The sequence below is a fragment of the Nothobranchius furzeri genome, chromosome 14, assembly GCF_043380555.1.
Source record: "Nothobranchius furzeri strain GRZ-AD chromosome 14, NfurGRZ-RIMD1, whole genome shotgun sequence".
In the NCBI taxonomy this organism is placed as follows: Eukaryota; Metazoa; Chordata; class Actinopteri; order Cyprinodontiformes; family Nothobranchiidae; genus Nothobranchius; species Nothobranchius furzeri.
This window is the reverse complement of record NC_091754.1, coordinates 22,018,118-22,042,070: the sequence shown is the minus strand read 5'-3', so window position 1 is coordinate 22,042,070 and position 23,953 is coordinate 22,018,118. Positions and strand designations below refer to the sequence as shown.

General features: G+C 41.2%; 1 protein-coding gene across 12 annotated transcripts in view; it reads left to right on the top strand.

Moving 5' to 3' along the window:
* LOC107389974 (dedicator of cytokinesis protein 9) overlaps positions 1-23,953 on the top strand; it is a 101,084-nt gene that overhangs the window by 6,740 nt on the left and 70,391 nt on the right. For 9 of the 12 annotated variants that reach the window (XM_070543985.1, XM_054746890.2, XM_054746893.2 and 6 more), the window contains exon 1: positions 17,559-17,948. The exons of the other annotated variants lie outside the window; for them this stretch is intronic. In XM_070543985.1, coding sequence (XP_070400086.1) covers positions 17,778-17,948 — 171 coding nt within the window. In that variant the 5' untranslated portion in view covers positions 17,559-17,777. Of the gene's footprint in view, positions 1-17,558; positions 17,949-23,953 lie in introns of those variants that run through there. 12 annotated transcript variants of the gene reach the window in all.

Here is a 23,953-nt window from a genome sequence, read left to right as displayed (position 1 = left end):
CAGCTAACAATGAGCTAATGCTAACTTGAGCCAACTGATGCAAAATAATCTACAGTGTAAAAAGATCCACACTGTTGGACAAAATATTATCACTCAAGTCCAGTAGCAACAAAGCCAGGTCACCATCAGCCCTTGATGTTGCAGCCTCCTTTATCTCACTCAAACTAGTGTGGGCTGCACTGATGTTCACTCTGGTTTTAGCTCTTTGCTTCACCTCCACAGACATTACTCTTTTTCTTTTACTTCTAGGCTCTGCCATGATGCAAACAAAAAAAGCAAACATCTTCTTCTGCTTTTTATTGATTGTTGGCAAAAAGCTAACTGCTAACCTTTACATTAGCACAGTAAACAGCTATTGCTGTAACGCAGGTAGCGACCTCACACTACTGTTCCTATCTGAAACACAAATCTGTTAAGTGCAGTTTCTGTTCAGGAAAGGGCTACAGAGTGCTGTCTTGTGCGAAGTTGCCCAGGTTTATGGTTTAAGAACCACTGAAACCAGTTTGAAAGCAGAATCTTAAAGTGTTAAAAACTCTTGTCTAGCGGTGATTTTTGAGGATTTCCTTCATCAAGCCGTAAGCAACCAGTTAGTTCAGTATCAAAGCTAACTCAAAAGAACCAGACAGACAGATCTGTTCCAGTGTAAATGTAAACTGGTTGATTTTTGTGATTCAGCTTTAACTACATGTCAACATAATTGTTCAATTTTAATTTCTGGCTATAATCTAATTCCATTTAACACAATTTGATTATTTGACTTTCGTCTAACTCAACATGGGTTAATTGTCAAGCTTCATTCTTAGCGTTATTTTTTTTAGATGCATCCAAAACCATTTTAAAGGTGTGAAGATCAGAAAATGTCCCAACTTTTCAATATCCTTCCATTCTGCCAGAACAGGAAGTGGCCTTGACTTCCTGCACTTCATCTTCAGCTGCGAGAGCAGAGGTTTGCATGTTTTCCTAGATAGTGAGTTTCCAGTGCCTGTATTTGGGCTAAACATAAGTGTTGGGCAGGGCTCGGAGGTAAACCGCCCACTGTGAGTGTTCTGCCTGACAGAGCAGAGCTGTTTTTGGAGAACAGATGAGGTTACCATAACAGAGAGGGCCCGGCTGATGGGGGGTTTCCTTTTAGCAAGTGCATGACAGGGTTTTATTTTACACTCCTCTTACAAAGAGTATTTAAAACCCTGCCACCTAGCAGGAATTTACACTTTTTTTAATAACCTCCTTCTAAACTGTTTTTAAAATAATTTCTTCCACATAGTTTTGCTTAAATATTTGTCCACTTCCGTGGCTGAGGTGAAGTTTAAAGGCTCCTCCAAAGTTTAGTTTTCATTCTCTCTCATTGACCCAGATGGGGATAATCATGAAAGAAGAAAGCTGTGTTGAAGAAAGAGCTCATATCTGTAGAATGGTTCTGAATAACTAGTACCTGTTGCAGATGGCTTTGTAAACAGACTTAGTTTGAGGCTAGCTCCAGAATGGATTGTTGCCTCATTAAATGCTAATTCTCCCAAGATATTTCTCATAAATAACTGTTTAATTTGGAACTCAACACTGTATAAATATTTATAAAACGTTTATGCATGAAATGCTATGAAAATATGAGTTATTTTAAGAGAACTGATATAATCTTTAGTCTCCGCCAAACTAAGATTAGCTGTTAGCTCCTCAGTCTGGATAGAATATAAATTACTTTTACCACACGGAGATTGTTCAAAAAGATCTGAAGTGACAAATCAAATCTGTGAGCAGGTCTAGATGATGAACCTATACACTTCATCACTTATTATACACTTAGGAATAATAATCTTGTCGTTGCCCAAGGCTGCACCAGAAACGCTAAATGTTTGCTAGCTCTGCTGCTGTTAGTCGCAGCTTTGCCGTGGCTTTCAACCAGATGCGTAATTGACGCGTAACGTAATAGATGCATTTTCTCGTAATCTTAATGACGAGTCCCTCCCTGCTGAGAGCGTTTCAGATGTGAATCAGCAGTAAATGCATTCTACATATCTAGCTCTGTGAGGTCACGAAATCAAAAGATAAATGTAAGATCACGCGTGATTTTGGCAGTTCACGCGATAACGGGCAAAGAAAAAGATGGCAGCATGTATCCAAAAGGTCTGTGGTTTAGTTTCTGCTCGTATCACCTCTGAAACCGAAATGCTACAGGTAATGACGTTTTTTTTAGTTGGGCAACAGGAAATCTGCCTGTGTCTTTTATTTTGAAAGTTGCTGGATGTTTGACTCTGGTTTTTGTGTTTGATTTCCTGTCTGACCTGATCTGGTCTGTCTGACCCAAAATCATAAATTTAGCAGGTTGATGCAAGAATATGGCTCTATCAAAAACGCCCTGCTTGATGGCTGGTGGGAACACACTCGTTGACCATAACGGCGGCTACCGGCAGCATATAGTGCTTCACCAACGTCAGGCGACGATTACACATCTGGTGAAAAGCCGGGGCAAAGTTTCTGAATTTTGGTTCTGTAGTTTAAGATGAGTTCCTTCCTGTTTGTCTGCTTTTACTCCTTAGATCCTGTTGAGTTTGTCATACCTGTTCCCTCATCCTCTAACCCACTCACCCCACCTATTTGTCATCAGTAATTACCCTCACAGCACATTTAGTCCCTCTGTGTTCTTCTCTACACTTCCTGTTGCCTTCATATTCCTCATAGTTCAGTATGCTTTTTGTATTTTGTTGATTAAAGATGTTTATATTAATCTTTCCCTACTAAGCCCACAATTTAGGTCTGATGGGGGGAAAAAATCCAACTTCTCCTGCAAATAAATACACATTCTATGGAAATAACCAGAAGAAATGAACTTGTATGCATTTCCAAGTTGTGTCTCACTGCAGAGACGTCCTGTTGTCCATCATTATCATCAGCAGTGCTCTGCTTCCTCTCCAACCATTAACGCTGCTATTTCTGACCCAGCGGAGCTCACAGATGTAAACTTCAGTCCCAACTCCTTCCAGTTTCCTCTGATCATTATGTGGTTAATCCAGTTTGTGTAAACTGATAAACTCTGACATCATTTTGTGTGATCTAATAATAGAGAGGAACATTTGAATGAATGGAGCAGCATTTTGCATGTCACGCTGCTGTTCTGGGATCAGGTTTCAGCCTCTCCTCCATCAGAATATTGCGAGGGAGTGCAAGTTTTAGCCTGCTGATCCTGACAGTCATATGAATGGCACCAGTACAAGCGGCTCCTTACATGAAGCAGCCCACACGAGAGTGCGTGAATAAGTAGAAAACATCAAGTGTAGGTGGAGACCGATGGGCTTACCATCACTCATTCATTCAGACAGAGGCCCATCGGAGGATTAGGAGGTGAAAATATCTGATCTCTGATCAGGTTCATGATAAAAAACAACTGTGAACAACACATTCATTATATTTTAAGAGTAAATGTCTAAAGGGGGCTTTGAATTCTTCATAAAAGTGGCATTTCCTTCCTGTCCTTCACAGCAGCACAAACATATAATTTTAGGAACACAAGTCTTGCAAAGTTGGGCTTCAGGATAATTGGAAACCTGCTCATCATTCCCACCATAAGTCAGTTTCTTCTAATCCTCTTCGAATCTGCAGCTGATTTTTGTATTGATTTATTTAAACTCTTGAGTCTCATCATCGGAGTTTATTCATAGCATACTTCATTCGTTCATTCATTCTTTCTCATACTCCTGTTAAGCCAACACTGATAGTCATTTGAAATCTTTTAGGATGTGCAAAAAAATCTCTGACGTGGAAACAAAACCATTTTCAGTTCAGGAAAAATGTTTAGCAGCAGTTTGAGTTGATTTGGTCTTTTCTGAAAGAGATTTCAGTGCACGAGGGAGTCGGAAATAACTCTTTTGTCAAAAGATTCTGAAGAAATAAAGCTTTAGCTCACTTAAAAAAACACCTGCTGGCGTGAGGAAAGAGTCAAACCAAAGCCAGACAAAAAGCCTCCCAGAATACTTTTCTTCATCTCTTTAGTGTCAGGCTTCAAAACCACAGTTTTCTTCCTTTGCAGCCGTCCGACTGGTTAAAGGTTGTTGTGCCGTAGAAGTTGCTGCCCTGCTGTCAAAACGAAACATCTCTGAACCCGTGGCATTCTTTCATGCTGTCATTTAATACGATGCTATTATGCAGTAATCCGGAATACAGAGCTAAGAACATAATTGCATATAATTGTCAGAAACCTAATTACTGGTTTCATTGTGCACCTGTTTCTCATCCTACTCTGTGGCTGTTGCAGCTTTAAACTCGTCTGCTCTAAACAGCCTATCTCTCCTCTGACCCCGCTGACATCGCCCCAGCATGGTCGCTGACACTAGACTCGGGTCAGATGGGTTTACTCATGAAGACGTGTAGACAGCTCCTTACCATTCCTGTTCTGCTGCTGCTGCTATCTGATCTCTGTCAGACCGCAAAGATAAAGGTGGACGTTGCAAAAGGTGATGTTATCACTCAGCTGGGATTTTTGTGAACGTGACATGTATTTGACCCTACACCAGAACTGAGATTATCGTTCAAGGAAGTAAAAAAAAACTCCCCTTTGTAAAGTGAACTGGAGGTGTTTCTTTTAATTTGCCCACAGTGCCTAATTAAATTGAGTCTTCATTCTGTGCACCTCTCAGGGTTTGTGTTTGGAGCTACCACAAGCAAATGCAGAAGGGGGGGTAATGACTTTTACCAGTCTGTCTGCATAGCTGGCATTCCTCACAAACCGTTGGACCAGTAAAAAGGAGGGAGAATTTATTACTTTGTGATTTTATAATAAACTGGCATCTAAAGAACCAAACCCAAGGAAAAAACTTCTGAAATTGGAACAGGAAGTACTCTAATACCTTATGACGGGATCTCAGAGGGCTGTGGCTGGCCATAACTAGTTGGAGACACAAAAATGCAAGAAAATCTTCAAATTAAAAGTTGGAATTACCCTCTTTTACGAGAAGTATCCATCTGTCTGGGTCAGGTGGGGCATGGGAGAAAACGGTGAGGAAATTGTGGCAGTCGTGCAAATGTTCTTGTTAGAATTTAACCACAAAGTAACAGGGATGTAAGAAAATATCGATACTCTGAAATATCACAGTATTTTGTATTTGAAAGTAGAGTTTACATGCAAACATTTACTGTATTTCTTTTGTTTGGTGTAATTGAGATGTTACCACCTTTTCCTGACAGAACTGCAAGATCCCGGAACATGTGTCTTGGAAGCGTCTGGCCTGAGTTTTCCAAATAAATTCAGTCATTGAAATTGGAAATTTCATCTGACAAGTCATTTAGTATTGCAATACTAGGCGGTGCTCTGAGGATGGCTACAGCATTAGCCAAAACTTGTCAGCTAAAAAAGGTAAAAACAAACCAATACTCTGTGTTTAGGAAAGAACCAAACAATGAAATTTCCGATCCAATCCAAATTTATTTGTATAACACATTTATAACAGCATGTCAGCTGACCAAAGTGCTGCACAGAGTAAAAGCATTTAAACCTAAAAAGCCATAAAATTTTTATTCACATTTCTACACATAAAACACAAATAAAAACCGTCAAAAAATAAAAACACATAAGACCAAAACAGAAGCCAATAAAAACAGAAGCACAGCATAAAAGAACAAGCATTGGCCAAAGGCTAAGTGAAAGAAATGTGTCTTTAGGCTGGATTTAAACTAAGCCATCAAAGAAACCTGGTGCACCACCAGAGGGAGTGCATTCCAGAGTCTGGGAGCAGCAAACGCGAATGCACGCTCCCCATGAGCTTCATATCTCATTTTGGGACCATGGAGCAGTAGATGGCCAGCACATCTCAGTGACCTGGAGGGGATAGGGCGTGAGCAGCTCTGACAAATATGGGTGAGCTAGTCCATTCAGGGCTTTGAATTCAAAAGTTAAAACTTTGTATTTCACTCGAAAGTGCACAGGAAGCCAGTGAAGATCGGCCAGAATGGGAGTGATGTGACAGCATCTGTGTTTGAAAGAACTCTCGCTGTGGCATTCTGGACTTTCTGTAGATGGTTGAGGGAAGCATTTACACCAATGAGAACTGAGTTGGAGTAGTCCAGTCCAGAATTTGATGGATTGCACAGAACTAACGTACAAAAGATACCCCCCTACCCACCCGATATATATTGTATCGCCACATTCTTTTGATCCCCTTGGGGAAATTTGTTCTCTGCAGTTCACCAATCCTTACATTGGTGAGAAGCAGTGGGCTGCACTTTGCAAGTATTGCACCGGGGCAACTTTGTGATTCAGCATCTTGCCCAAGGACGCTTCTGCACATGGCCTGCTGGGACTGGGAATCAATTATAAGACCTTTTAATCATGCCCTGTTCAGCCACGGCTGCCAACCCCTCTTATTTCTCACACATTGTTATGATTCAAGGAAACTAAATTGAGGTACAGGAAAGCAAGTCTTACACGCCAATAAGAGTTTGAGCTTATACTGGCGGAAATAAATGTGTCTAAAAGTCAAAGTTTACTTCTAAATTTGCAGGATTGAGTCAGGATGGGCTCCATCTAGACCCACGGAAGTACTCTAGAACTTATTCTGTGATGTTCAGTGCAAAGTTTAGACAAGCTGTCAAATGTGAAATGAATTTTAATGAGTGTTCTTAGTTGCCCGTTCAATGAGTTCTTGTTTTTTGTTCTTCATAGCTACAATATTCTCATTGTTAAGGCTCTGCCCACTATACACGTGTTAATATGCCAAATTATTCCCTAAAAATTCCCTTTTTCTGCTGTATTATTCAGAAAACCTACAGGAAGGAAAGCTGAACAATAGCTTGAACCTCTTAAACGGTCTTGTTACTCTGCTAATCTGTGTTTAGTTTTCCTGTCAAAGCCTGTTACAACAGACGGAGCCTCTTCTTGTTTCTGTTTTCGCTCCCGGTTTGATTTTCAGGGATCAGGAGGCGGGATTGCTGAGTGTTGCTTTTATGTTTCCACCGTGTCCCACGCTGGGATGGATAAATGAAGCTGTTTACAGAGGAGCGAAAGGTCTGCTCGTAGTCACTTCTCCACTCACTGGAGCTGATCCTGGACATGTGCAGACGCTTTGAAGTGTGTGACATGCTTTAAGCAGACAGCGTGCACGTTGGGTGTTAGAAACGAACACAGGCTGACGCGGCTCTGCAGATAAACGGCTCGGTGTCCTTCACTCCACTTAATCTCACATTAGAGCCTGTCTTTGAGCTCCCAACAACACCATCCCCCACTAACAGAGCTCTGTGGGAATTTCATTAGTGTTTTTATTTAATTCAACAAAAGTCTTGCGTGGTGTTAACTAAACTTGGAGGATGGACTCCTGCTTAAATACTTCTTTGCAGCTATTATCCGATTTTTCATTGCGTGACAAAACGCTTTCACAAGTGAATCCCTCTAAGCCTCTAAAAAATGTCAAATCCGTCTTAGTAGCTGTAGCAGCCACTGTGATCTGATCCAAGTGGGAGGCTAAACCTCAAACAAGCAAGGAATATTCTACAGATTTCTACTTTTGTTTGAGTCAAAGTCAATCTTTTTTACAATAAATATCTGTATTTGCAAACAGCTTTGCCGTGGTGTGATATGGCATTATGCCAGGTTAAGCCACTTCCTCTGAGGTGCAGGTGCATGGACATTTGTTCATTTCTTCCTCGCTGTTTCCTCTGATTGTGAGCAGCAGGGCTCACTGAGCCGAGGTCAATAGGATTTCCACTAATTACTAACAAAAGAGCCAGCACAGATCAGCTCCTTTAAGGTCCCAAACTACAACATTTTTCCACCCTCTATCTCCCAGCAGCATGACACCTCCAAACCCTCTCCAAATGGGAAAACAACCACCTAGATTTGTGTTTTCTGTGCTTTACCATATAGTGCATTCATGACATCAATAACTTTGTTGCACCGGATAAGCAGGCATGTTGAGGTGCAGCGATTTCACCCCGGCAATGGCTTCATGCCAGACCAGTACGGGCTTGTTTTAGAAGCACTAAGCTCTCGGTTTCCTCGCTGCGTGTCAGAGCCTGAGTGTGGGGATTTAGCTCTGCCTGTAAAACATTTCTCACCCGTTTTCTGATTAACGTGGAAAAAGATCATCACTTCACTGACTGCATTAATTATCAGAGCGTTCATCATTTTCTTGCACCGCATGTAAAGAATGGCATATTTATATTGTGTAGTTGCATCTTTTTCCTGTAGGTGGCAGTAAGAGGCAGCAGTGATTTTTTTTTTAAATTTTAGGTTCCCAGTGTATTTTGTGCATACACGGAATGTGGTAAACAGTTTTTATGTCTAATTGTTTGCTTTTCTGCTAAATGAAGGCAAACGGTGGTTGTTTTCTATGAGAAATAATTGAAAGCATACATTGTGAGTTTTGTAGATTGATTAATCGGTGGTGGTGACAGCACATCCCCGGGGTTTGGCTCTGCTTCACACCATTTCTAGATCAAACTAAAGTGATATTTGTCTAAAGGCAAAGCTACATTCAACACTTATATTAATCCTAAAAAATGAACCAAAACACAGGATTATGAGGGCAGAGGCATCAGAGCTGTGTGGCGTTTTGTAGTTACTTCATGCCCAGTGACCCTACTACAAAGAGAAGGAAGTGTTGCTGCTCAGGAAAATAGGTCGTTTTCTTCTCCGGGGGTAAATAAACCTTAAAGGAAAGGGATGTGGTTGTGTTGTTTGTTTTGTGTTATATTTAAGACGGTAGAGATAATCTGTCTGAGCGTGAACTCTGGGTCAAAGCAAAAACGAGTAACAAAAAAAACAAACATTATTTGAACAATGACGTGAGTTTTCGGTGTTGCTTAAGGAATTTTTGAGGTTGTAATGTAAACTTGGCATGAAACACGCGAGGCGTTTTGGGTTGTTGAAATTCCAGGCCTATCAGTGCAGCCCACCCACACGTGAAACCGTAGGGCCGTACCTACAACACGGCTCTCAGACAGAAACCTCTGGGAACTGATTCAAATGTTTCTTTCTTACATTCTTTATTTCTTTTTAAGAATCTGGGAGTAAAATCACTCCTGGATGTGTTATTTAACAGTAAAACTTTAATATGTTTATAATGTTGAACTTTTTCCATTGAACTCTCTGGTGTTTGGGAGTCGTTGGGGGGTGGGGTGGACAGCAGGCGGTGTGAGGTAGCCTTGTTATAGTTAACACTCACATCAGCAGGAAACAGCCACTTCCTTTTAGGAGGACCAGGAGGGTCCAGTTGGTGGTGGCTCAGGTCCTGATGGACACGAGGGGGGTGATGTCTCTGTGATCCATCTTAGAAAGCACACACACACGTCTCTTTGCAGAGGTTGAAAACACTGCCTGTTGTGTGAACTTAACCTTCTTTCTGAGAGGCTCTTCAGATGGAGTGCCAGCTCCCCTTCGGACTCCTCGGAGCCATGCAGGGACATTTCTGTCTGTTGTGTGCAGAAATCCTCCCTCCCTAGTGTAAAGGGAAGAACTCAGCTTGACCCGCTCTGTAGATTTGCACTAGCTTTGATGTGTGGAGCTGGGCTCCACCCAACACTTGCTGCTAACAGCTGGAAACTTCCACATTAGTAAAAAAAAAAAAAAAAAAGTGGTGTAATTTGGAGGTTTATTTCTGGTCCTGTTAGGTCTCTGCAGGCTACGTGCTGCAGCCGAGTCTGTTTTATAACTTTGTTTATCGACCAATCAGCAAACAGGAGTGTGTAGATCACATCACTTATTGTGTCATATAGGGATTTTCTCATATATTGGAATCAGTTTGTGTCAGTTTATGAAATTCAGAATTCGACTATATCTATAACAGGAGAATGATTCATCCACGAAGCCCTACATGCTCAGCGCTGCTTAAGCTCAGGCCTTATCTGCCTTGCAGCTGCTGCAGATTTGAGCACTGTAGCTGAGCTTCCACAGCCCACAGAATATCAACACAGTCACATATTGTATCTTCTTTCCCTGGAGCTCCACGTCGTGATTTAGCATGCCTGACTCAGGCGTGAACTGCTGCAGGCACTGCAGCGCTCCGTCAGCTCCAGTCCTCAACCTGTGGGAAGACCCCTGAATGTTTCCTGGAAAATGCGGTAGAGTATTGATTAGAGGGAAGCAGAGTGTGTTGTTTCACAAGGCACAACTCATGACTCAGCAACCTGAAATATTCATCACACTTTAGAGTAAATAATGAAACTGCTTTATAGAATAAACATGTATTTCTAAGGGGATTTTTAAATGAACAAAAAGGTAAAAACTCTGGAATGGATTACAGCCAAATGCATACCTGATGCATGGACATTTTAGTGGTTGCAGAGCTGCCACACTTGAGCAGTATTGAGATATTTCTCCATCAGGTGGCTCACATTCCCGAAAAGTCTTAAGGAAATTTGAATTTAGTAAAATGAACTGGGGGCTTGTCCAGGATTTTCACACAGAGCAAGAATCATTCTCATAAATGGCTGAAATGCTTTCAGACTCTTATGTATGTATGTACTGTATACACACACACCCTCACACATATATATATATACTAGCTGCTCTGTAGACTGACAGAACAACATACAGGGTCCCAGGAGGGTACAGGTTTCCTTTTTATTGTTATTTTTTTCAAGGAAATCTCGTATCAGAGTTCTTACAACATTGCGAGCGCCCTAGGTCACTGTTGCAGACGTGTCTATACAAGTACAAGATGAATGTGTGTCCCGTGGGAGGGAAATGATTCATGATGGCCAGCTGTGGCGCTTGAAACGATGTCTGATTGTAGTTTGAACAACGTCTCACTCATGTCTGAGCAGCATAATAACTGGTTTTGATTGATTCCATCGTTAAATTTAGCAAGAACAAATGCATCAAAGTAAAAAAAAATCTGTCAGCTTGTCACATGGCCTCTTAAAGGGAGAATTATAACTTTGCAGTTTTACACAGGATTACATCTTGTTATTCTATTTAAACCCTTAAATCCCTCTTTGCTGTGGCAGAAGGATGGAGACCCAGATGTTAGAGAAGGGATAAACTTAAAGGAGATGTGTCTCCTTGCATAATCAAAATTAATTTTCTTCAGCATTGCTCTTCCGGAATTTGTTCGTTTACAGGTTCAGCTGCTGTCTTCTGCAGCTCTGCTTTCAAATGTAGTTCAGTGTGTCAGCCTGCACTAAAATATTAACACGGCAGCAGAAAGCAGGAATGAGGGCAAACGTTTAGGGTATGGTTGTGATGTGAGGGAATACTTCACTCTCTCCAGATAATCACTATTGGTGACTGATGATTCGCATAATGTAGAAGAAGAAGAAGAAGAAGAAAATATCATTTCTATAGCGCCTCTCAAGATAAAAATCACGAGGCGCTTAACAAAAACAAAAAAATAATGTAAAAATAAAAAAATGAATTTAGAAAATGGTTAAAATGTATGTAAAATGAGCAAAAAATAGACAATTGTGATTAAAATATGTAAAGAAAGAGAGAGAGTGAATAGGAAAGAGGGAAATCAGTTGATCCTGAGGAAGGTGGAATAGGTGGGGAGAGCAGAATAAAGAGAGAATGGTGAAGGTCATACAAAAGCCAGCCTGAGCAATTGAGTCTTCAGCTGCTTTTTAAAGGAGTCCACTGAGTCCACTGATCTCAGGCTCAGGGGGAGAGAGTTCCAGAGTCTGGGGGCCACAGCAGCAAATGATCTGTAACCTTTGGTCTTTACCCTGGTGCGCTGCACAACCAGCAGGCTTTGGTCACTGGACCTCAGGGACCTGCTGGGGGTGTAGGGACTAAGAAGATCACCAATGTAAGATGGTGCTTGTCCATGTAAGGCCCTATAGACCAGAACCAGGACCTTGAAATGAACCCTGAAGTTGACTGGCAGCCAATGAAGCTGGAGGAGAAGCGGGGTGATGTAGGTGTGTTTGGAGGACTTGGTCAGTAGCCGAGCACAGGCATTCTGAACCACCTGTAGACGGTTCAGGGGGGTTCTGCTCAGACACGTGAAACGAGAGTTACAGTAGTCTAAGCGTGAGGAGATGAAGGTGTGGAGAACAGTCTCAAGTTCAGAGCGGGACAGAATGGGACTCAGCTTTGCAATGTTCCTGAGATGGAAGAAGGAAGAGTGAACAAGAGAACTGACATTAGGAATCCAGGGTGAGAGCTGGGTCAAAGGTCATACCAAGATTCCTGACAGAGGGTTTGGTGTGAGAAGCAAGCTGACCAAGAGAGTCTCTGACTTTGGGAATAAGCTTGTCTGGGGCACAGATGAGGATCTCAGTCTTATCTTCATTCAGCTGTAGAAAGCTCCCACCATCCAGGTTTTGATAGAGTCTAAGCAGGTGTGTAACAGCTGCAGCTTAGACATCTCATGGGGCTTAAAGGAGATGTACAGTTGGATGTCATCTGCATAAAGATGGTAGGAGATTCCTTTGAATGAGCTCAGGATGTGCTGAAGAAGAAGCAGATAGAGGAGGTAGAGCAGAGGCCCCAGCACAGAACCTTGTGGGACACCATGGGTAAGAGAGGTGGTGGAGGACCTAAACTTGGAGATGGCCACAGAAAAGGAGCGCTCAGAGAGATAAGAGGAGAACCACTCCAGAGCAGTCTCTCAGCCTCTCCAGTAGCAGGTGATGATCAACAGTGTCAAAGGCTGCAGTCAGGTCCAGCAGGACCAGAACAGAACAGTCCCCTGCATCACTGTGAGTCAGAAGGTCATTAGAGACACTAAGAAGAGCTGTTTCAGTAGAATGAGCTCTACGAAAACCTGACTGGAAGCTATCATAGATGTTATGTTCATCAAGAGCAGCTGTGAGTTGTTTAGCCACAACCTTTTCCAAGATCTTGGAGATGAACAGAAGTTTAGAGATGGGTCTGAAGCTGCTATGGAGAGAGGCGTCAAGACTCATTTTTTTAAGAAGCGGGTGGATTACAGCATTCTTAAAGTAAGCAGGGACCTGACCAGAAACCAGAGAAGCATTAATTATAGAGAGCACGCTGGGACCGATGGACTGAAAAGCACCTTTAAACAAAGATGAGGGTAAGATGTCGAGGGGGCATGCAGAGGTCTTCATAGACTTAACTAGTTTGGTTAACTCAAGCAAAGAAACAGGAGCAAAGCTATCTAGGATGATGGGCCTGGTTGGAGTGGGGAGAGGCAGCGACAAATGGTAAATGGCCTGTATTTGATTTAGCGCCTTCTAGAGTGCAGGAACCCCCCAAGGCACTTTACAATACAATCAGTCATTCACCCATTCACACACACATTCACACATTGGTGGGGATGAGCTACGATGTAGCCACAGCTGCCCTGGGGCTCACTGACAGAGGCGAGGCTGCCGAGCACTGGCGCCACCAGTCCCTCCGACCACCACCAGCAGGCAATGTGGGCTGAGTGTCTTGCCCACGGACACAACAACAGCGACAGACTGAGCGGGGCTCGAACCTGCAACCTTCCGATTACGGGGCGAGCACTTAACTCCTGTGCCACCGTCGCCCCATGCCTAGTTAATCCTTGCCAAAGCCAAAGTTTATGTAACCCTTTACTAACTATGTAATAACCGAGTAACATATATTTAATAATAAAAGACGATTCTGGACCAGTCTCAGAAGATATAAATTCGTAAGGAGAGCCAAGGTGAACTTAAATATGAATGAATGCCACAAGGTAAGTTCTTTTCTTTATGTGTAGTCAACAATTATAACAAAACACAGTTGACAATCTGAGCAAAGTAGTGCAACCCGATCATCCGAACAATGAACAAAAATAAATTACAATTGGCCAGCAAAATGTACATTAACAAGGAATTTGTTCTTTCATGTTGAAGTTAAGATTATTTCATCAAGCAGGGCCTGTGGTTAGCTGGCTGATGTAAAACATGTCATGTCTTGAAAGAATCGGAATCGGGAATTGATAGGAACTGGAATCGAAACAAGGAATCACAATCGGAATTGGAATCGGAATCGTTCAAAATCAAACGATGCCCAACCGTACAGACCTCCACGTTAGATATCGTTCTTTTCAGAAATTAATTGGCTATATGATGCTTGACTCGCCGACAAACTGCTTTGTGATGGGGTCAAGCTACAAAAATCTCAATAGAGGGAGGGACTTTATAGTCATCTGCCAATAGTAAAAGAGTTTACATTAGCAGAGAAGGTAAACACCATCATCTATTGGAAAACAGCTTATCCAATATCAGCTGTTGGATAAAGTAAAATATCAGTCAAAAGCTTAGCCATCAAGTTTGGTTGTGTAAATGTTTGAAGCCAACACGAGGAAGCTAATGGCCGTTATGAGCAAAACATAATGGAAAACGAATGTATTTGAAGGAATATTGGACGCTTTCAGCAGCACATAATGTTGGGTTGTGGACATGAGACTTGTTGTGGACTAACTATTTTACTGGAGTACTTGTATTGGACCCTTTTGGATAAAAAAAGATCATTATTGTTCCAGATTGCTGCATTCTGTAAATGATATAAAGCATCAAAGGTGAGATTAAACAAATTTTGCAAGTGGTTGGACAAAAGTGTTTACAGTGTCTACAGCTGTTGTTGTGTGCTTGATTAGCATACCTCACTGGAATGTCAAGATTCTTAGCTCCAATGATGTATAGTTTTATATGTTTACATAAACACTGTTGCGGTTGTACTCAAGAGTAGAACAGGAAGTTGATCAAATCCCGTAGGCAGGACAGAGGAATGTTAAGGGGTTAAAGCAAGATTTAAAAAGTATCCTGCTTATTCCTCCAACTGATGTAAACCGTGCTACAGCCTGCTGTAGCTAGTACTAACAAGGAGCTAGTGCTAACATGAGCCAAGTGGTACTTAATAAGCAACAAAGTAAAAAAATTCCCTCTTTTGGACATCGTTTTTATACTTACAAGTCTTCGTATCCTCTAGCTTCTTAAAAAGAGTGCAGGCTGCACTACTGTTCACTCTTAGCCTAGTGAACTAGACCAAATTCTTGCTTCGCAAAGTTTGGTCTAGGCATGCTCCATTGGAACCTTCGCAGCTCCTACCAGGACTCTGGCTAGCCAATCACAGCTCTCTAGAGGGGTTTCAAACACATAAAGAGCTGTGATTGGTCCATAATGGTGGGGCAATCATAGTGCTCTATCTGCTTAGTGAACAAATCACAGAGCTTTATCCACTTTGTGGGCCAATCAGGGCACTCTATATACAAGAGTATGTCACATTCATTGTCTAGTGGAATGTGGAGATCATTTGAAAGACAACGGTAGAACCCGCCCCACAACCGAGAGCCGTCAATGGAGCGTGGCCAGACTAAATAATACATTTATTTAGTCTGGCTTGCCAGGCTAGTTCACTCTGGCTCTGCCTCTAAATATATTACTCTCTTCCTTTTACTTCCAGGCTCCACCATGATGTCTACAAAGAAACAAACTTCTTCTAATGCTTTTTATTGACGGTCGTCAAACTCAAAAAGCTAACAGCTAGCATTTACATTAGCGCAGTGAACAGCTTTTGCCGTGAAGCAGGTAGACACCTCCCTCTAGTGTTCCTACACAAACCACAAAACAGTTAACCGCTTCCCAATGGGAATTAGCTTAAATTTATGGCTCAAGAACCACAGAAAACTGTTTGAAAGCAGTGTTTTGTGTTGCTTTAATACAAATAAGTGATTTAGCAGTTTTTGAAGCACATATCTTTACTATCTTCTGTTTCTCTGATCACAAGCTGGAGACATTTCAAACAAAAGGCCCTTTCTAGCAGATGAATCATCTCTTGATATTTCTTTTTCTTTTTTTTTTTTTTCCTTTTTAACCGTGTCCTGTCTGGCTGTGAAGCAAGCAGAATTGATGTCTGAATGCTGGTAACAAGCCTTACAGATTTATTCTCAGGTGTAGCATTAAAGCGTCTGCTTTAAATGTCACGCCTGATACTTCAAATTTTATTGTTATTGTTTTTGAATCTTTGTAATTCCGAACAGACACGGAGACTGAGGTGAAAGAGAAAGGAAAACACAAGTGGTGGGAAGAGAGTGTGTGTGTGTGTGTGGGGGGGGGGGGGGGTCCACAAAAATAAACAATAATGAACAAGAGTCTGCTTCTAGACCTGCAGAAAGAGAAGTGCAGAAAAAAATGGGACACACAACACTACATCAGGAGCAAGCTATCACTGCGTCAACGTGATGAAGAAATGTAAAATCAACATTGTTTAATTGAACAATCACACTATAATAAATCACAGTGCATTTTGTGCCAGCCACAGCCTTAAGACATGTGTTGAACGTGCCCAAGCCCATACTTTTGAGAGCACCTGTGTGTGTACACGCACTTGTATATGTAAGGTTTCTCTATAGGAGCGTCCAATAGAGAATGTGAGGGACCACAGATCTCCCCCCAAAGATGCGTAGGAGACGGGGGGAGCTCCAAGTCCCAGAGATCCAGGAGCTGCCCCAGAACACAGGAACCCCAAGGGGACTGCAACCAGAAAGGCCCCCCGCCCCCCTCGAGAGGCAGGGGGCCTCTAAATATATTACTCTCTTCCTTTTACTTCCAAGCTCCACCATGATGTCTACAAAGAAACAAACTTATGCTTTTTATTGACGGTCGTCAAACTCAAAAAGCTAACAGCTAGCATTTACATTAGCGCAGTGAACAGCTTTTGCCGTGAAGCAGGTAGACACCTCCCTCTAGTGTTCCTACCCAAACCACAAAACAGTTAATCGCTTCCCAATGTGAATTAGCTTAAATTTATGGCTCAAGAACCACAGAAAACCGTTTGAAAGCAGTGTTTTGTGTTGCTTTAATACAAATAAGTGATTTAGCAGTTTTTGAAGCACATCTTTACTATCTTCTGTTTCTCTGATCACAAGCTGGAGACATTTCAAACAAAAGGCCCTTTCGGCAGATGAATCATCTCTTGATATTTCTAAAACCTTGTCTGTGATTTAGTTTTGTTGTTGCACTCCCAGTATGTGTGTGCATGGCAGAGTGGGCAGCTTGTGATCAAGTGCTACTAATCTTTTGCAGAAGAACACTCCCTCATTTGATGTCTTGGCCTGAAAGACTGAAATCCTCCCATGTTCTGGTCTGTTTTGCAAACAGAGATTTCTATAAAGCTCCATCTGGGTCACTGCCAGAACTCTGTCTTTAGACCTCCAATTTTTGGCTTTTTCATGTGTTATTAATCTAATCTTTTCACTGAAGCAGCTGCTTATTGCTGGGTTTTATATACTGTACCTTACATTATGACTCATTTGCTTTTGCCTTGTGTTTTTCATCTGAACTAAATAAGCATTCAGCCATATTGCTGTTTGCCTGACCATGGAGCCAGACACTCCCTCTGGATATGAGAGCTTACAGCCAGTCTAACCTATTTATGTCCCAGTTACTTATCCCACAAAGTCAAGAAATCAAATTCTATAGGTTGAAAATGACATAAGATGAGTAATTACAGTGTAAAAGGTCACTATTACAAAGAAAATATGGAAGAAATTTTAATTTCTAAGGTGTGAGGAAGTCAGACAGATGCACACACTCAATGCGGCGATGCTGAGCATTAGTTGAAGCTGCAGCAGAGCTCACACAGCATCTTTCACCTCCACCCCCCCATCCCTCATTCTCTCCTCTATCTCACTCACTCACTGTATCTCGCCTGCTGGCTGAGGTATTTCCAAAAGGGGACTGTTGGAGCAGCTCGTAATCAGTGTTTGTGTGCATATATTTACCCTTCGGATTCCTCTGCATGGAAATTTTAATTCCTGGGGGAGAAACCGTGGATTTGCGAGTCAAAGTAAGAGCATGGACCAGACAGGAGCAGGGGATGATGAGGTAAACTGGGTCACTAGCAGGCTCTCCTGACCGATGCCTGCTTGGATGTTGGAGGGATGGGGTGCACCACCAGCGCTGTGGTGTTTGATGGGCTGCGGACCGTATTAGAGAGGAACTGTAGTGGCTACATCTGCAAGGAAGCAGCCGAGCCCAGCGGACCATCTGAGGCTGAGAGAGCGCTGAGTCGAAGAGAGTCGCGTGCTTTACTGACACCGAGGATTCTCAAGGTGTGTGTGTAGTGGATCTTTTAAAAAAACTAAAGTTTTTGTCATTTATTGAGGCTAAAATTCACAAGTTTTTTTTTTCAGCATGGAGCAAATATCCTTGGGTATCAGTTTAATTTCATTTTTAAAGCAAAAATATATGAATAAATTAGTGGAGGCCAATTTTATTCTGAATGATGTGAAAAAATTACAATGCTATGTAAACACATGGAAAATATTGAAATAAAGTTTAAAGTTGCAATAAATCCATATTCCCTCTTTCTGTTTTGCTCCGTTGTGGGGATCACTTCCTTTGTGTTGTAGCACCTCCATCCTCATCATCCAGACTGGTCGTCAGGAGCAGTGAGACTCCATCAAATTTGCAAACTACGTATATAATTTGAAGTCCATTACTGTGTTTATATTGCAGGGATGATTTATATGTAGTGCAGCTTAAAATAGAAGTATTTATTACATTTTATTTTAACAGTTTTAATCACCCAATTGCCTCCAGAATAATATTGATGCAGCAATAATAAGCAAAGAATTATTTAATTGTCTAAAACATCAATTTCCTCCTCAAAAAAGGCCACCAGATAATTTGCTTAGAAGCAAAATCTCTGCATATTCTGCAACACTGACACATTTATTATTTAAAATATTCTGGATGTAAATTTAAGCAGTAATTATGATTGATATTAGTATAAAAAGGTTTGCTGAGTGCACCCTTTTCCCCTTTTACCTCCATCAAACCATAAATGCTTGTGGAGTTGCATTAAATCATCACCTTTTATATTCAGCAGATTTGTGAAGATGCCGCTCCTGCAGTCTTGATTCAGCTATATAAAAAGTAGGACAGTAGGAGGGTTGAACGTTGGCTATGGCTAAGCACCGCATGGGTTAAAGCCTCTGAGGGCAGGGCGAGGAGGTTAAGAGGGGACAGGGGTGGACAGTAAGCTCTGTGTCTGCTGGAAATCAATCATTGCTCTTCATCTGTGAAACGGAAGGCTTGGCAGTGCCTCCACTGCTCCGTACCAGCTTGTCTTCCCCCTCTGTTTGTGTTTACTTACTACTGTGTGTGCGTGTGTGTGATGTCGCTTGACCAATCAGACTCAAAGCAGAGTGCTGAGTGACATCGGCCGACTGATAGCAGGGAATTAGGTCAAGGACGAGGCTGTTTCCTTTGGCTCAGGGATGCTCTTATCATTCAGGCAGCATCAGTTAATCCTCCATCAGCATGTAAAGTCTTGTGACTCGACAGTTACATGTGTGGAGAAAAGATGGCTGCTTTGGCATTAAAAAGGTGCATTAATTCACCACATGAAACATTAAATAGAAAATGTACTGTTAGAGTTTTGCAAAGTGACTCCTCAGGAGCATGTGCACGAGCAGTAGATCTGATTGGCAACACATTTTGCAACTGTGCTGTTGTAGCTATTTATTCTTTATTATTTAGAATGTTGTTACCATTTCTTATTAGTTTGCTTTATAACATAGAGTTATTTGCAAGTTTTATTTGTATAGTTAATTATTATTGCCTTTGTAAAGCCTGGTTCACACGGCAAGATGATCATACTGATTTCTGACCAGCCCCCCCTCTTCTGACTATCTTAAATTTGGACAGGATTACTCTAACGGCACTTAAAATAATCTCATCAGATGATCTTATCTCATCATGTGTGGTGTGTTATGGTTAGATGCCACAAACAGTCACTGATGATCAGCTGCATTGTAGCCGTAGTTGCCGTGGGGCTAACTGATGGAAGCGAGGCAGCCAAGCACAGATGCCACCAGTTCCTACGACCACCAGGAGGTAAGGCGGCTTAAGTGTCTGTGACAGACTGAACAGGGCTTGAACCTGCAACCCTCTGAGTGCTCTGTTCCACTCAGGACATCATCCCTGTCATCATAAATCTGGGCTTTCAAAAAATACAGTTTTTGGACATTTGACTAATTTTGTCTGTGCAAATATCACCACAGTTGTGCAGTGGCTTCTTGTTTTCCTAATGAATGGATACAAGGAGTCACCACTACATTTGGGCTCTCTAACCTTATATATAGATGGAGAGTAACTTTTTATTATATGTCTTTCCTCTACATCAGTGGCCTAGTGGACTGGACCAAAGTCTTGCTTTGCAAAGATCTATTTATTTAGTCGGGCTTGCCAGGCTACTACATCTACACTTTGTTCAAAATGTTGTAAAATTGTTCTACTTTGAAAACTGTTGTACAGTTGTAACTCATTAAGCGTGGTTATAAAAAGACATGAACATGTGACTTTTTAAATCCAACCTGATTATTATCTATGGAAATTAGAGAGTGACAAAAATAGGTAATGGGGTTAGGCCAACCACACACACACACCTTCGTGTAAACATATTGAAAGCTCAGTGGAAAATAGAAATCGATATTCGAATCTTTTTTTAAATTTAAACAAGGTTTTCAAAGTAAAACCCTCCTATCTAAGAAAATACAACAATTATACATCATTATTTAGAATAATTTACCTTTTTTACTTTATTTTGTGCAGTTGACGTTCAGAGTAATAGAGTAACACTGCATGTCTCAGAGGAAAGTTGATGCCCCGTGGTGACGTCAGCTACGCAGAGAATGAAAGAGGTTTTATCTAATCGTTTTTAGGGAGGACCACTTCTAGCTTACAGCTGTGACGATGTGCTCCAAATGAAAAACATTTATGCCCGTTTGCAGAGGTTATGGAATGACAAAGTGAAGCAAACTGAAGCAAAGCTCGGGCTCGTTTTCATAGAAGAAATGTAGCAGTAAAGCTGCAATGGCAAATCTGCAAAACAAGCTAGCCTTTAACCACAAAGACAGTTACGGAAATCTCACCCCTCCCATCGACCATCATCCCTAGGTCATGTTTGACTGATACCGGTGTTCTGTTGCTGAATATGCGAGGAGAACCCAGGTTAAGTGTGGTGATTCAGTTAGACAAACAACCGGATGGCCCCATCGATGGTTTCAGTCGATTATTTAACGTTTTTAAACAAATGCAACAGAACCACTTCAGCATTTTTTTCTTCATTTTTAAATCTCCACAATATATTTATAGCCAAACTGTTAGAATGTTGTTAAGAAGCATGAAAAAATGTTTGAAGCTAGCTTGCTTTGCAGATTAGTAATTTTGGCTTTAAGATTTTTCCAATAAATCCAAGAGCAGAATTAGTCAAATTCAATACTTCTATAGTTGCATTAATTATTAAAAGCATCTGCATTTGTTTGTCAGTTTCTAAAACGTTCGTCAACACTTGGAGCCAATTTAGAGCAAAATCAGCAGAAACTTTCATTTTCTTGCATGTCGTGAGATGACTGCCTTTGCTTTTTGACATTGTCAGGTGTTACTTCGGTTAAACATTTAAACATTGCATTTTAAGGCCTGTCCTGCTTTTTATGAAGATTTTTTGACTTGAGAGTATTTTATTTTGAGAAATATGTTAATTTTCATCCAATTTTCATTCATTTGTTAGAATACATGGTGTCTGCGATTCTCAGCTGCAAACACATTAAGTTACTCAATTATCTGCTAAAGTGAATGAATTATAGCTATTTTTCTGTTTGCTGAATTTGATTAGCTGTGACGGCCATCTTGAATTGGATAGGCTCCAAAATTTGGCCAGCTTTAAACATAAATCCAGTGGTCACTTTCTGTAAGTTTCATTAAAATCCATCCGTGGTTCTGGATATATTTCACTAAAACACACAAACACTCAGGCAAAAACATTATTGACCGCCTTCTGTATTTCTTAGGTGATATGATGATTTCCAATGAAGTCTCAAACTTCAAGGCAATAAAATATCTAATATTAACAATAAAACCAGTGATGGTGACCTACTTCTAAAAACTGCATGCACCCAACAAATAAAACAAATATTTTTTTTAAATAATTCTTAGTAAAACCCTCAGTTCGTTCTGGAGGATGAACTGTAAACAAAACGATCACTGGGTCCCGGATCAGTCTATGTAGTGGAGTGTTTTTGTTGTAATACATTCCAGGTTCCACCCTGTTTTGCTCTGGCTCTGAGGTCGTGTTATGTAACCGAAAAGGCCAGCCAACATTCTCATATACGTCTGTAACCTCTGGCTCATTAAAGATCATTTTAATAATTATATTTTTCTTGTTAATTCACTTTAGAGCAAACAAATGATCAGAAACGAGTTAAAACTCAGAAAGCAAATTATTAAAACTCTCAGTAGTAGACTGTTTTTGATATGTAGATAAACCGTTAGGTCATGTAAAAATATTATATATAAAGATTTATAAATGAGTTCAGTAAATATAATAAATTAAAGGTTTTTGTTTGTGTGTTTTTCACAGTTTTGTTATAAAATTGCTAAACCATTGCCGAAATGCCATAAATGCCTTAAAAACTCAGGAAAGGTAAATTTTTGTAAAGTTAAGAAGTAGTTGAAGCTAAAATTTGGTAGAATCCAGTTTTAATTTACAGCCATAAAACCAAAGCTTGTAGTCGTCATAGGAACTTTTCTCTCTTCACATTTATCTTGGTAAATTAAACTCCTATAATCCAAATATACTTATTTCCTCCTTTTTTAAGTTGGCGTTTATCATCTTGAATGTTTGTTTTTCCAGTAAAAACGGTTCAGCAGGTCTTGCTGCTGCCTTGCCAGCTTGCCCAAAGAAAAATGTCTTGATTCACGACTCTGGAATTTGATTTAAGCAGCAAAACTGAAAAAATGAGCATTGTGCCTTACCCACATATTTTAGTAAAGTATCCTATTTCTGCAAATGCTAATCTTGACCTTTAAAATAAGTATGGAATAGGCTTGTAAAATTTTTAAGACAGTTTTTTTTCCCACATTTTTATCACGATAAGGAACATTTCCATTAGAATATGTGTGTACTACTTTGGGTAGTGACCAAAAGAACAAGGTTGCAGATACAGCCAACATTTTCTCTGCAGGGTGTTTTTTCACTCGTAGCGTTCAGCTTCAGCTGAAACTGTTTGACTTCCTCACAGAGCAAATCACACGAGTCATGTGCTCACACTACGACCCAGTTCTTGGATGCGATCCGACTGCACACGTCTGGTAGCAACACGTTGAACCTACAAATGTGCTAAAAATAACAGTTTTTCCACAACACATCCATGGACGTAATTTTCACTTTAGAAGTGGGGGGGACACGGGGGGGGGGGGGGGTAACTTTACAGTATGTTTTAAAGGGAAGCAGGCTTCAACACAAACGGTTGATTTCTGCTTGGTCCTAGAGCTCAACCAGTGTCAATTTAATAAAAAGTAATATTGTTTTTGGATGGTCAAAAGCGCAGGGGTCAAAACTTGACTTTGGAAAAAGTGGGGGGGGGGGACATGTCCCCCCTGTCCCCCCCCAAAATTACGTCCATGAACACATCAGACTTTTTATTGTGTTGTTATTGATGTCTGTTGTCCTTCGGGATTGCTGTAGGAGGACACAAAGGGATTTATTGGGTTTGGAGGAGGAAGACGAAAGTAAATCAGTGTTTTATCAGTTTAATTTGACATAAACACGGCAAAGACGCATTCTGGACAATCCTCGTCATTGTGTGCAAAACAAGTGTAAAAATGAACAATGTGTGTAGGGAAATGGCTGGCGAGCCGTGTTGACTCATATTTGTGCATGCACCGTGAGCGGTTCTGGTACTATTTGGTTCGCAGCCACTGGCAGCACCGATTCGACAATGCGATGGCTGAAGAACAATTCAAACATGGGATTAATTCATGCGAGCTCACGTGGTGTTAATCGCCTCTTGTTACCCCCTGTGTACCACACAACTCTCAGCGCAAAACTCGCCCCGGTCTTGTAGATTCTCGCACGAGGGGAAAATCGGTTCAAAAAAGTGAAAAAGTTGTACGGTGTGCGCTCGGTTTTAGAGAAGGGGTGAGAAGCTTGGTCATCTGGGAGGGGCTCAGAGTAGATCTTATCTGCACTGAGAGGAGCCAGTTAAGGTACTTGGGCATCTAGTTAGGTTGCTTCCTTGACGCCTCCCTGGTGAGGTTTTCTGTGCACGTC